Here is a 13,078-nt window from a genome sequence, read left to right as displayed (position 1 = left end):
ACGATGGCACGATTCTCCTGCCGCATTAAATGCGCCCCAATCTGCATTTAATACTCTAATAAGAGTATATCGTTTCAGCATGTCATACATTTAATACGCATAGCTGGCATTAATTATGCATAGGACACGTTTGTCAGAGCAGAAGGCACTTCATTAAATATATCCCTTACGAAAAGGCAACAGGTAACGTCTAAAGAGATCGTTATGTAGAACACTCTTCGTCTGGCTAGTCACGAAGCAATGTGACTCTTCAGTTCTACCCCATTGGTCACTAAACGACATGACTCGACAAGTATTCAACTTCGAAACAACCCAATCCCTTGTCCAGAGAATTCCAAGTATAATCAAGTCGTAAACTTCGAAAAATCGAAATCAAAAGCACTGATATGGTCTGAGATCAGGTCGTTCATCATTTAGCGAAGACTGTATCAGATCGCGTGCTAGAAAACGCAGTCATGACCTCTTCTCATATAGGTCGGGATCACCAAAGTTTCTTCGAAGGCATCTTGTCACAGCATGAATTATAGTTTCCAAGGTTCGATCCTCAAACCTTAAAAACTAGGGGACTTCTATTATGCCTGAAAAAGTAGGGCTGACATAAGATCCAGTCAGCATAAAAAGTTAGAGCTTAGGTAGGCCTGCAGCCAATCAGAGATAGCCACGTCATACAATGAGAGGGGCGGCATGCTCCTGTTAGGGCAGTCGGTGCGCGTCAGACCAACCAAGAGCTATAGCGATTCCACGTGTCCAATCCCTGCACCAAATCGCGTAAATCACTCTAGAAGGTGGGCAATGGGACATAAAGAAGGATTTGCACGGATAATCCCACCAACTCACAGATTTAGTAATGATAACCTTAATCTACCCCACTATAAATTGAGAGCAGCTCTCTCGTTTAAAGGATTAGCTAATCTCTCTAAAGAAAAGATAGCATTCTCTCTCTTGTATAATCATTTGTAAGTCAGTCTGCTGAACGCAACCTGACCTCTATCATTAATACAAAATCAGTGGACGTAGGATTTGCTTCCTTAGCATCCGAACCACTTTAAACGCTATTCTCCATTGTTTTTACTCTTGTTTGTTCATCCATGTGTGTCTTCTGGGCCAGCTCAGCATTTCACAGGTGTGTTTGGTTGGTGTCAAAATCACACATCAACAAATAGTATTATTAATATAAAAATGAGGTATTATATAAAATGATAAATAATTATTTCCCATATCAAACAAATTCGGAACAAGTATAAGCTAACACACACTATAATACAAAAAATGAAACCATAAGGGGTTGGTCTGGTGGTCAAGAAAGTTTACTCATTTCATTAACTTTTTGGGTTCAAACCCTGGGTTCACCTACCACAAATTAAATTTGTGGCTTAATTTATACATTGGGTTTATAGGGTGTTCAATGGGCCTTGGAAATTAATCAAGGTATGTATAAGCTAACCCAAACACCCGGGATAATAAAAAAATAAAATAAAATAATACAAAAGACGCAAACGTTATCCAAAATGATATTTGGAAAGGGTCTATATGTGGATTATTAAGTCCATTCTTAAATCCCAAAGCTCAATTCTAGACAAATGGTAGAAACTACTGAGATGGAGTACAATAGGGGGTGTAGGGAATTTTCGGTGGAGCAGTGAAATGCCAGTAAAGTACTTTGCAGGACCAACACGTTGACAATGATAAATTATTTTAAAATATTATATAAATACTAAAACCAATTCTTACAAAATTAGGTCTCGCAAGTTGGACTTACGAGTGATTTACCACTTGTCAAACAAGTCACCTGCTTAGAATTTGAATTTCTTTATCCAATTTGTATCTAGAGATTTGAAGTTAGAGACTTTTAACTTTGATACCATGTTTTAAATTGTCATCTTACCTAAACACGTAAACCGGTAAATGAACGTTATCATATACTAGACCAATATTAACTTTAATTTAAATCACAACTTGAGCTCTAGGGTACACTGAGTCATAAAACATAATTTGTTTTGGAATTGACAAAATTTGCATAATTAAAAAGAATAGTCATAATTGTGTTAACAATCAACCATAATATATATATATATATATATATATACAATAAAACCTTTCTATAGTCATAATGGTGGGACTATCTAATTTTATTACTATGAAGAGGTTATAACTTAATAAAGGTGTAGTTACAAAAATTTCTTATTTCATAATTCATGTTTTAGTTGTACAATATTAGGATTTCAATTCATGTTTTAATAGTATTAGGGTTTCAATTCAACGCTTCAATTGCCTACTTTTGAAATAGATAGAAGATTGTGTCTTGGAACCAATAAAGATAACTGTCTTTGATGGAATTGTAAATGCAGTTGATGCATGGTTAATTGATGTGAAGCCACAGACAATTGCCAATTGTTTTAAGCATTACAAAATTAAGACCCCCAATATTGATGAATTGGAAGTTACAATTGAAGTGGATAAGGGGAATCAAAGAGTCATTGTAGAATTGAGTGATCAGATTTGACAACTTCACTACATTAATCAAATAGATATTAATGTCTTCCTTAATCATCTAAATGAGCAAGAAGTCATGTATGCTTTAACAGAAGAATAAATCATTGCTACAATTAGACAAGAAGAGAAATGAAATAATTATGAGGATGATAGTACGGAAATACAAAAAGTTTTGTACCAAGAAGCTCTAAACATGCTTAAGAAGCTAGAAATGTTTTGGCTTCAACAAAAAAATGTCCATGCTAGCGAGTAATGTACCTGCAAGTTAAAAGATGTGGTAATAACTCTAAAGCATAACTTATTGTCCCAAACAACTTTAGATAAATATTTTATTTCATCTTAAACCTTTAATATAATATAACATATATTTTTTTACAATATACATATAATTATTACTATATGGAGGCAACTTTCCTTAAGACGAGAATTAGAAAAATTATAACTTATTACAATATGGAGTTTATTCTTATTTATAACTATCCCAAATTGGGAATATAATTTTTTATGACTATGTAGAGTTTATTCCTATATAGAGTATCACTATAAAGAGGTTTTACAGTATATATATATATCTCACAACAATTTTGATTCATAAGATAAGTTTATCTGTCTCTTAATGTTAGGAGATTTCTTTGTCTTCTGATAACTATTTCAAACCAAAACAAAAAGCATTGGTTATGCTTATTTTGGCTCCGTTTGATTCACTCTTGAAAATAACATTATGAGTTTTCCCAATAAAGTTAAACAGTAAAATTGGCTTATTCCAAAATATTATTCAGTTTCTTTTAAAACCCCCCCTAAATTTGTTAATTTAACTAAACACCCCCAATTATTTTTTTTAGAAATTGCAAAAACACTCCAGCAACCCACATTTACCAGATTCCAGCCACCACTGTCGAAGCTGGCCGAAATCTGGTATAATGACGCACTACCGGTTGAATCTGGCTGGTAATGTGCCGATCTAGCCTTTTCTAGCCAGATCCACGGTGAAAATGCCAGATCTTTGGCCGTAGCCAGTCGTCAACGATGACTGTATCTTTGGTCGTCATTGACGACCAAATTCAGTCAGATCTGGCCGTCGATGGCCAAATCTAGCCGTAGATCTAGCATTTTTTGGTCAAATCACCATGGATCTGGTCGGAAAAAGCCATATCGGTGCATGACCGATAAGATCATGCGCCGATACGGCGACTCCTACCACCCTTCGGCTGTGGTGGCCGGCTGTTCATATTTAATGGGTGGGTTGGGGGTGTTTTTGTTAATTTTTAATATTTTATTATAAGAGTGTTTAGTAAATAAACAAACATAGAGGGTATTTTTGTTAATTTCCAAATCCTACATCGTGATACCCACCAAATTTAACTTTTTTCAAAATATTATTCTAAAAAGTATCAGAATAATGTACCAAACGGACCCTTTATTATTTTGAATAGTATTTTTGAAAAAGTTGAGTTAGATTGTTATTACGAGAATAGGATTTAAAAATTAACAAAAACGCCCTCTACATTTATTAATTTAGCTAAACACCCCCTACAATAAAAAATTAAAAATTAATAAAAACACTCACATCCACCCATTAAATGCCGATAGCTGACCACCACTGCTGGGGGGTGGTTGGAAGTCGCCAGATTACGGTAGAAGATTTCAACCACTTCCGACGGTGGTGGCTGGAATCTGGCAAATGTGGGTATGTGGGAGTGTTTTTGTTAATTTATAAACTTTGATTGTTGGGGGTATTTAGTTAAATTAATAAACTTAGAGGGTTAAAAAATAAGTATATTGAATTGAATAGAGTATGATTGGATTTTGAGAATATTAAAACAAATATATATTTTGAGTAGAATAGAAATAGGATTGAGAAAAAAGCACACCCATTAATATTTTGTCCCGTGCCCAGAAAGTAGAAAGTGATAATCAATCTTTAATGACCAACTTAATTAATTTATTAAATTAGATTCCCTTTTGGGATAGCTACCCCTAATGGTCAAAATGTTTAATGTTGCCTTATCTTGATATCAATTTCAAATCTCTCGTCGATTGCCACAGCCATATCGTCATATCTGTTGATTTATCTTATGTCTACCTTTTCATTCTAAAAGGAATTTTTCCATTGCTTCAATTCTATGAGTCATTATAAAAGTGACACTTTACCGAGAAAAAAATTGAACGAACTTTATAAATTTATAAGAAAATGAAACTCTACTTAACATAAATGAGGCATTCATTGATAGGATTAAATCAATAAGCAATTTGGGGTATTAAAGCAATAAACCATTAATATTTGTCCTGTGCCAGAAAGTAGAAAGTGATAATCTTTCTTGACCACCNATTCAAGTTCAAACGTGTCAAGGAAGACATGAATGTTGGAGGTTGGCTGTCCCAAATCTTTCTAGAACTAGTAACTTTCAGTTGCAAGGCCATCAAATTAGAGAAAATAACCTGAAGTCAAAGATAATTGATGTTTCAATATTTACTCATATGAAAAAATTAAAAAAAAAAAAAACAAAAAGAAGTAATAGTTGATCATAGTTGAATGTTGGATTTGTAGTTGACATGCCATTAGTATTAACAATGTGTCTTTGTCTCTCTAAAAAGTTTCGTCATGAAATCAAGCACGAATTAATTAAATCAATTTGATAGAAATTACAAAGTATAAATATTAAAGAGAAGTACTTAAAATTTAACTGAAAATTTAAATCACAAGGGAAAAAACAAAAAAACAAAAAGAGAAGAACAAATAATTCAATACCACAGTTATGTGTTAACAAACGAGAATAAGCATAAAAGAAAACAAGAATCTATAATAAAGAAGTACAAGAGGGTTAACATCAATCAAACCTTTTCATTAAAAAGTGGTGTGATTTCATTGGATTGCAAATTAAAATTTGAACCCGCAAGATCTTTCTCATCATCTGAAGATTCAGCTAAGCTTAAGAGTTCAACATTCTTGATTCCACGAATTTCTTCTAGGGAGATGGTAGAATTAAATTTAAATTCCAACATCCTCAAAATCTCATTTTCATAAATTTTTGGATATCGGGATGACCAATCTCCTATTGATATTTTATACTTTTTAAGCTCTTTGGAAAAGAAGTCTTTAGGCAACATTTTTTTATTTTAATATCTATTTCAAAATTGGTCAGTCGAGATAAGTGCTTGAACTCCTTGAGTACTTCAACCTTCCACCAAATTTGGCATCCCTTTATATACAATTCTTCCAATTGCGATAATTTTGATATCACATCTGGTGCAATAACTTCTAATTGCCTACAATTGCTTAAATCTAAAAACTTTAACCCAATCAATTGACCCATTTCTAGAGGCAACTCCTCAATATCAGTATTTCGCAAGCTAAGGACTTTTAGCTTCTTAAGCTTTCCGATAATAGCAAAATCTTTAATTTTGCTATAGTCTAAACACAATGTTTGAAGGTTTGTCAAAAGATCAATTGACAGCGGCAACAATGATTGATGTAGTCGAAATAAATTCAATACCCTAAGCTTCGGCATTAGCTTGAAAAAGCCCTCTGGGATTTTGAAAGAAGAACCCCTCTTACTCATATCAAAAAATTCAAGTTCTGGACAATCTAATCCTTCAGGCGAAAGTTGAGTAATAATGTTATTACCAACTAAAGAGATAATTGTGCATTTTCGAAGTTTATCTTTATCCTTCCATTCGCTTTCAATGTCATTTCTCTCTGTAAACACATAGTAATCTAAATATCCACATGTTATAGCAACAATGCGAACAGCATCATGCATGGAAAATCTTTCTTTGTTATAACCATCAAGTAACAAGCAAGAGTCTTTGAGTTCTTTGACCACTAAATCCAGTCTATTTCGTGCTTGTTCTATTGTAAAGTTAGCTCCTTCAAGTATACCTAAACTAACAATATTCTTGAACAAGTCTGAAATGGAAGTATTATTTTCCATTAGACTAGAAATTATGAAAGTTTTCTTGAGCTCATCATGATCTAAATAATCATAACTCAACTTAATCTTATAATATTCTTTTTCCAAAAGTCTTGGGAACTGTGCTAGAGAAGGCATTCTTAGTACTCGCAAGGCATCTTCCCATTGAGATTCCTGTCTCTTGTTCCTTAATGCTTTTGCTATTGTACAAATGACAATGGGCAAACCTCTACATTCTTTACATACATCATTTGGTAAAGAATGCAGTTCACGTCTTTGAATAACATTACCTACAAAAGAAGCTAGGATTATTGCATTTTCTATTCACATGCTTTTGATTTAAAAACAAGAAAAGTTCCAAGTGTTGTTGTTTTCTCTCTAGCTATCGTATTAGACTCTTTTCTAAAGAAAGCCAAAAAATATATTTGAAAATCTAAATAAACTACACTTAACTCCAAATAATATTCCTTGTTCTTTTTTTTTTCTTTCCAAACACATTTGTCTTATCAAGAGCTCTAAGACTTTAAGACAGTTTTTATAGAAAAGAAAAATAAGCTGATAAGAAATGAGGAAATGTAAAATGAAGCTGCCAAGTCAGTTCTCATTATTGTGAATTTAGGCTGAAAATAATGGGAATTACACTAAGCACTTTAATTAACTAATTTTAAAATAGAAGATTGAAGATGTAGAAATAGAAATTAAGAGGATTTAAGACGTAACAAATTTTGCTGAAGGATCGATAAAATTGTATTTATGTAAAAATTTATAGTTGGAGGCTAGCAAGATAAAGATAAGTGGTCAACTAGTATCCCTCAAAGTAGCAAATAGTGCTATTTATTAGCACACCAAATTTGTTGTATATTCAATTTTAAAAATTTACACTATTAAATTTGTTCATTAGTAGAAAAATTTATATTACGTTATATATATACTTACACAATTTATCAGATTTTTAAATTACTATTTTTTATTTTTTATTTGAATAATCTTATATATAGCAATGAGATGAATAAAATAATGAAAAAAAAAAAAGGGAAAAAGAGAGGTAACTAAAAAACGTAAAGTAGGAAAGCAATGTTTGGGTCCATAACTATTAACTGTCGTTTGAAGAATTTTTGTGTTGCAAAGAATCATGAAATTTCTGTTAAACTAGAGGAATGAAGCCGCCTCACCTTCAATTCAAACCCTGATAGCGAAGCCTTGGGTGGTTTTTTTATAATCAATTTGGCTAGGGAGCTTGTTTAAACCTGGATAGTTTTGTTGTGGATCTTGTGAAGTTGATTTGATTGGTGATCTGGTTTCGTTATGGCTGATGTGGTAGTGGTGGTTGTTTAAGGGGTAATGGGTTGGTGTGGCTGCAATGGGGATGTGTTGTGGTGTGGGGCAATGGAGACGTGTTGCACTTTGCATGTTGTGGTGGTGCGCTGGAGGCCAATGTGTGCGGCAATGGTTGTCATCTGGTTTGCTGTGGTTGTTATGGTGTTGGTCTAAAGGGTGGGCTGTGGTGTGGGTGCAATGGCGATGGTTGCGTTATGGATGCAATGGCGATGGTTGTGGTGTAGATGCAATGGAAGAGATGGCAACGATTTGGGTGCGGTGGTGGTGCACGGGAGGCTAATGGGAGCAACTATAGTTGTCAATGGCTGCCGATTGGGCCTTGCGGTGGGGCACGGTGTGGGTGAGGTTTGCAACTGCTGGGTTTTAACAGGAATGGAGGTTACGAAATTAAACATGAGAAGGAAAAAAGAAAGGGTTATTGGGTTATTTTTCAAAAGAATCAGATTTAAAAAAATGAATAAAAGGAAAGAAAAAAAAAAATAAGTTACGAATTTAAAAGAAAAAAATTACAGTTATTAAATTACTTTTAAAAAATCAGATTAAAAATACGAATAAAAAGAGAGAAAAAAATACGGTTATTAGATTAAGAAAATTAAAATATAAATGAGTTATACTTAAAAAGATAAAACAAGATAATATTTGGAATTACCTTTCTAACCCTTTATATTTTATATAAAAGGAGCAATTAAGTCTTTCCCTTTTTATGCCACGTTTGCAAGGGCAAATACGGGATTCCATTGCTATATTATTGTTAGGTGTCAAAAGTTATAACAATATGCTACAAACACCGATAATTTGCACTGAATTTTTGTAACAACATACGTGGCACCCAGTCAGACATGTGTCACGTTAGAGACAACACACTTCTTTCGTGAATGTATGATCGTCTAACAATTATGGACGTCCGTCCATATTTGATGGACTACCGTTCTTCACGAATAGATGAGTGTCCACGAAAATAATAATGAACTCTCGTTCATATTATGATGGATGACCGTTCTTTACGAATAGACGAGTGTCCACGAAAATAACAAGGGACTCCCGTCTATATTATGTGAACGAGAGTCCATTTACTATGGACGAATGTCCACCTCATATGGACACCCATCCATAAAATTTTAAAAATAAATAATGGACACTAGTAGAAGCTCACGAGTTCTTCCCTGTTTTTGGCTTGAAAAAACTTGAATATCTGGTCCCAAAAACACTTATCAAGAGATAGAGGATTTAATCTCACCATATTCTTGAATTTTTTTTTTTTTTTTTTTTTTTTTTGTTATTGCTCAATCCAAGAAAGCATAACTTCTTCACCCATCTTATCAATTTTCCATTTGTGAAAAGCTAAAGACAGTTCAAGTTTAAGTCTGTACCATTTCTCAACAATATGAAATCTAACACATTCAATAGATGCTGGGAACTGGCAACCACACGAATCTTGTCTTCCCTTTCTGATACAATCCCTTTCAATTAAAATTTGATGTTCTACCTTTCCTAGTGGCCAAACCCGAGTCCCCAACCACTTAACGTCACTTTCAGAAGGCACACCAGTCCATTTTGGAACTTCAACTTGAAAACCTGGTCCTATAGAAATCATTTTCTCAACTTGTGAGCTATCACGGGTGTCCATTATTTTATTTTTAAAATTTTATGGACGGGCGTTCATATGAGGTGGACACCCTTCCATAGTAAATAGACTGCTGTCTAAATAATATGGACGAGAGTCCATTGTTATTTTCATGGACGCTCGTTCATTCGTGTTGAACGACCATCCATCAAATATGAACGAGCATCCATAATTATTGGACGATCGTTCATTTATGAAAGACATGTGTTGTCTCTAACGTAACTGCGTCTGACTAGATGTCATGTGCATCAGTACAAAAATTCAATACAAATTATCGATGTCCATAGTATTATTGAAGTTATAATGACTAACTAATGGTAGGGGGATTTATAATATTTCAGGGGATTTGTAATTAGCTTTAATCTTAGGGGATGACGAAAACCCAAAAATAAAATCAAAAGTAAAACTATTACAAAATAAAATATTAGAAAAAATTAAAAAGATCCCAAACCCCACTTACCCCAGCCAAACCCCACTTAGCAGACCCAAGGCCTCCAACCCCTTGGTAAGCCGCAACCAAATCCCCACCGCAAAGAAATTTGATTTTCAGAATATTTAATTAGATAATAAATAAAACTTACGTCAAAGTAATTTTCAAAAAAACAAAAAAAAAAAAAAAAAAAAAACAACAACAAAAATTAAATTAGATTTTTTGTTTTTAATGTGATGTTATAGAGATGCCCCTAAGCTAGCACTAGTATTCTATCAATCAATTAATTATACAAATTTTAAAAATATTTCATGTTATTACTACTTTTAACTTTTTATTTATTCACATCAAACCATAACACAAATTTTATGTATTATCAAATTAAAATGTGTTATAACAATTACCTGTCATTTTCTTGAATAGAGTCCAAGCTTCTTCTTCATTTAAAATGCTCATCTCAAAATTTTTTGTGGAACCCATCTTCTCCAACACATCTTCTTTTCTTGTTGTCATCAACATTTTATTTCTTCCACAATCAGCTCTAGAAGGAATTCCAACCGTCTTCAAATCTAACTCTTCCCAAATATTATCTACAATTAAAAGGATATTCTTGTCCTTCATTCTAGAATATAACTTACTTGCTCTTTCACGCTCATCTTCCCTCTCATCTTCGAACTTGAGACCTAACTTTTTTGCAATTGTTGTTTGAATTTTTTTTGTATCAGGAGTTTCCGTTACGTGTAAGAGAAAAAAAATATGGCCAATCGAAAACCACAAAATAAAGGAAATACAATAGCAAAAGAAAACTAAACTGATAAATGTGCTTTTTATTAAATATGAAAATAAAGAAAATAAGGATGTCTTTATTAAAAACGAAGAAACAATATTTTATTAAAAGCTTACTTCTCCTTCATTATAAACGCAAATATATAGGATGCGTTTGGCTTATTGTTTTTATCCATATTCTCAATTCTATTCTTCAAATGTTGTTTGGTACATTATTTCCAAAATATTAGTCTATTTTTTAATTACTTTTAGACCCCATAAGTTTATTAATTTCATTAAATACCCCCAGAAAAAAGTTTAAAGACTAACAAAAACACCCCCACCCACCAATACTTGCCAGATTCCGGCAACCGCCGCCGGTGGTAGCCGAAATCTATCACAATAGTCACACAACTACCGAAAATAGCCGGTAATGGCCATATTGGCCTTTTCCAGCCAAATCCACAGTGGATCTGGCAGGAAAAGGCCAGATCTGGTTGTCAGCGACGACCAAAGAAATGGTCGTCGTTGACTGTCAACGGCCAAAGATGGCCTTTTTCAACCGTCGAAAGCCACATCTGACCTTAGATCTGGCCTTTTTCGGCCAGATCCATGGTAGATAATCTGGCCGGAAAAGGCCAGATCTAAGGTCGGATGTGGCTTTCGACGGTCGTAAAAGGCCATCTTTGGCCTTGCGTGGACTCTTCGCTTCAAGAAGAGGAATTCCCATATTATAGCCCCTACCCCTAGCTCTTTACTCAACTACTCACCCCTTTTGTAGGGATATTCCATGGGCGAAGAAAGCAGCTATATAAAAATCCCTTTAGATAATCTGGCCGGAAAAGGCCATATCAATCGAATACCCGTCAGATCCGATCGGTATGTGTGGTTACCCAATTTTCCAGCCAGATTCCGGTGGTGGTGGCCGGAATCTGGCACTGCGGGTGGTAGGGGTGTTTTTGTTATTTTACAATTTTTAATATATTGAGGTGTTTATTAAATTAGCAAACCTTGGGAGTTTTTTCATAAAATTTTAAATTTTATCTCGTAATACTCCCTTATCCAACTATCCAATACTATCCTCAAAATCTTATCGAAATTAATAAACCAAACGCACCCATAAATATTAATATTACTTATAAATTTAAATAAGATAAGATAGCATTCCTACTAAGAAAATGAAACCTCTGATAATAAATGTTACCTCAACAAAAACAAAGTCGTCGAATAGCTTATCCTTCTCAGCTTTCTTACCAACTTCTTGCACAAGCGTGGTCTTCCCAAGACCACCCATCCCATAAACACCGATCATGTAGATATCCTCATCATTTAGTGCATTCCATACATTTGTCTCAGTGGAGGTCCTTGATTCGAAAGCGAAATAATCTTCATTAGGTCTAAGCCAGATCTCCTGAGGAATAGTAGGATGGGCAACCTTTTCTTCTTGCGGCAGGAATGGAAGAATATTCTTATCTAGGAGTTGACTGATTTCTTTCTCCTTTAATTTGAATGCTTTCTTGCTATGTTTGTAACGGGTGATCCAGTTGGGGCACAATCCCTTGAAACATCGAGGGTTGTTTTCTTTCCCTTGAATCAACTTCTCTGCTTCAGTAATGGTGTTCTCCACATCATTCTGCCAGTCCTTAACATTCTGTTTGATCTCTTCCATGTTTCTTTCAGCAACAGTAACCTTAACCTGCACTTCCTTGTTTGTATTCTTCAGCTTCCTAACTTCACCTTGGAGATTGTCAATGTTCTTCTTGTAATTGTACAAGTACATAAATGGACGCCCAGTCGGAGCAGCCAAGCAGTTGACAAGATTCAGAAAAAAATTCCCGACACCCGCGATAGATGCAACAAGTGCGGCCATTTTTAAATTTTTTTCAAGTTCGAGAAACAGAAGAGAACGAAAGTAAATGAAATTAAAACAGTGACAATAACAGTAAAACTAGTGAGGAGAAATTATGAAATCAAGGATTTTTTTTTTGGAAAGGATAAATAAATTGAAAAATAGAAGAGATTATTTTTTGCACAAGAAAAGAAATAAGGGAATCAGAGAGGATTTCTTATTTTTCTTTTTCTTAGTGTAAACAAGAAATCAGGGAAAGATAGGATTTTTCTTTTCTTTTTCTTTTTTCTAAACAGAAATAAGTTTGAAAAATAGAAGAGGAAGAAATTAAACGAAAATAAAACAGAGATAATTAACAACAAAGGTGCAAACTTAAATAACAGAACAAGAGTGCCGAGCAGAAATTCTGAAATTAAGAAATATATATGGGGACGGGAGAGTAGTGAAAAATCAAGCGAGAGAAAAGAAAGAAAATATGTGGTAATGATTTCTGAAGCAAGAAATAAGGTAGACGACAAGAGGCTTTAAGAGGAGAGGGATGAAGGTATTTTAGTACAATATCAAACCAAAAAGACAAAGCATTCTGAGAGCAAGAAACTAACTAATGCCCTTATACTCTTTAAAATATTTAAATATTTTAGGGGTCAAATAAAATGGCCAAAAAATTA

General features: G+C 33.9%; 1 protein-coding gene across 1 annotated transcript; it reads right to left on the bottom strand.

Moving 5' to 3' along the window:
* Positions 1-5,610: 5,610 nt before the first annotated feature.
* On the bottom strand, positions 5,611-12,498 carry LOC116129871 (probable disease resistance protein At4g27220). The gene is made up of 4 exons (XM_031415601.1): positions 11,761-12,498; positions 10,201-10,529; positions 5,704-6,694; positions 5,611-5,617 (listed from the first exon to the last, which is right to left on the bottom strand). The coding sequence occupies exons 1-4, from the start codon at positions 12,429-12,431 to the stop codon at positions 5,611-5,613; spliced, it is 1,998 nt and encodes a 665-aa protein (XP_031271461.1). The 5' UTR covers positions 12,432-12,498.
* Positions 12,499-13,078: the final 580 nt, after the last annotated feature.

The sequence above is a fragment of the Pistacia vera genome, unplaced genomic scaffold, assembly GCF_008641045.1.
Source record: "Pistacia vera cultivar Batoury unplaced genomic scaffold, PisVer_v2 Contig214, whole genome shotgun sequence".
Classification (NCBI taxonomy): Eukaryota; Viridiplantae; Streptophyta; class Magnoliopsida; order Sapindales; family Anacardiaceae; genus Pistacia; species Pistacia vera.
This window is presented reverse-complemented; position numbering and strand designations above follow the sequence as displayed.

What these genes read in the sequence shown, in the direction of transcription:
- LOC116129871 (XM_031415601.1), bottom strand. Translation starts at nt 12,431, where the DNA reads ATGGCCGCACTTGTTGCATCTATCGCGGGTGTCGGGAATTTTTTTCTG. An exon ending in TTTGTTTTTGTTGAGGTAAC is followed by an intron (nt 10,530 to 11,760) that starts ATTTATTATCAG and finishes CTTACACGTAAC; the next exon opens with GGAAACTCCTGATACAAAAA. An exon ending in TCTATTCAAGAAAATGACAG is followed by an intron (nt 6,695 to 10,200) that starts GTAATTGTTATA and finishes CTTCTTTTGTAG; the next exon opens with GTAATGTTATTCAAAGACGT.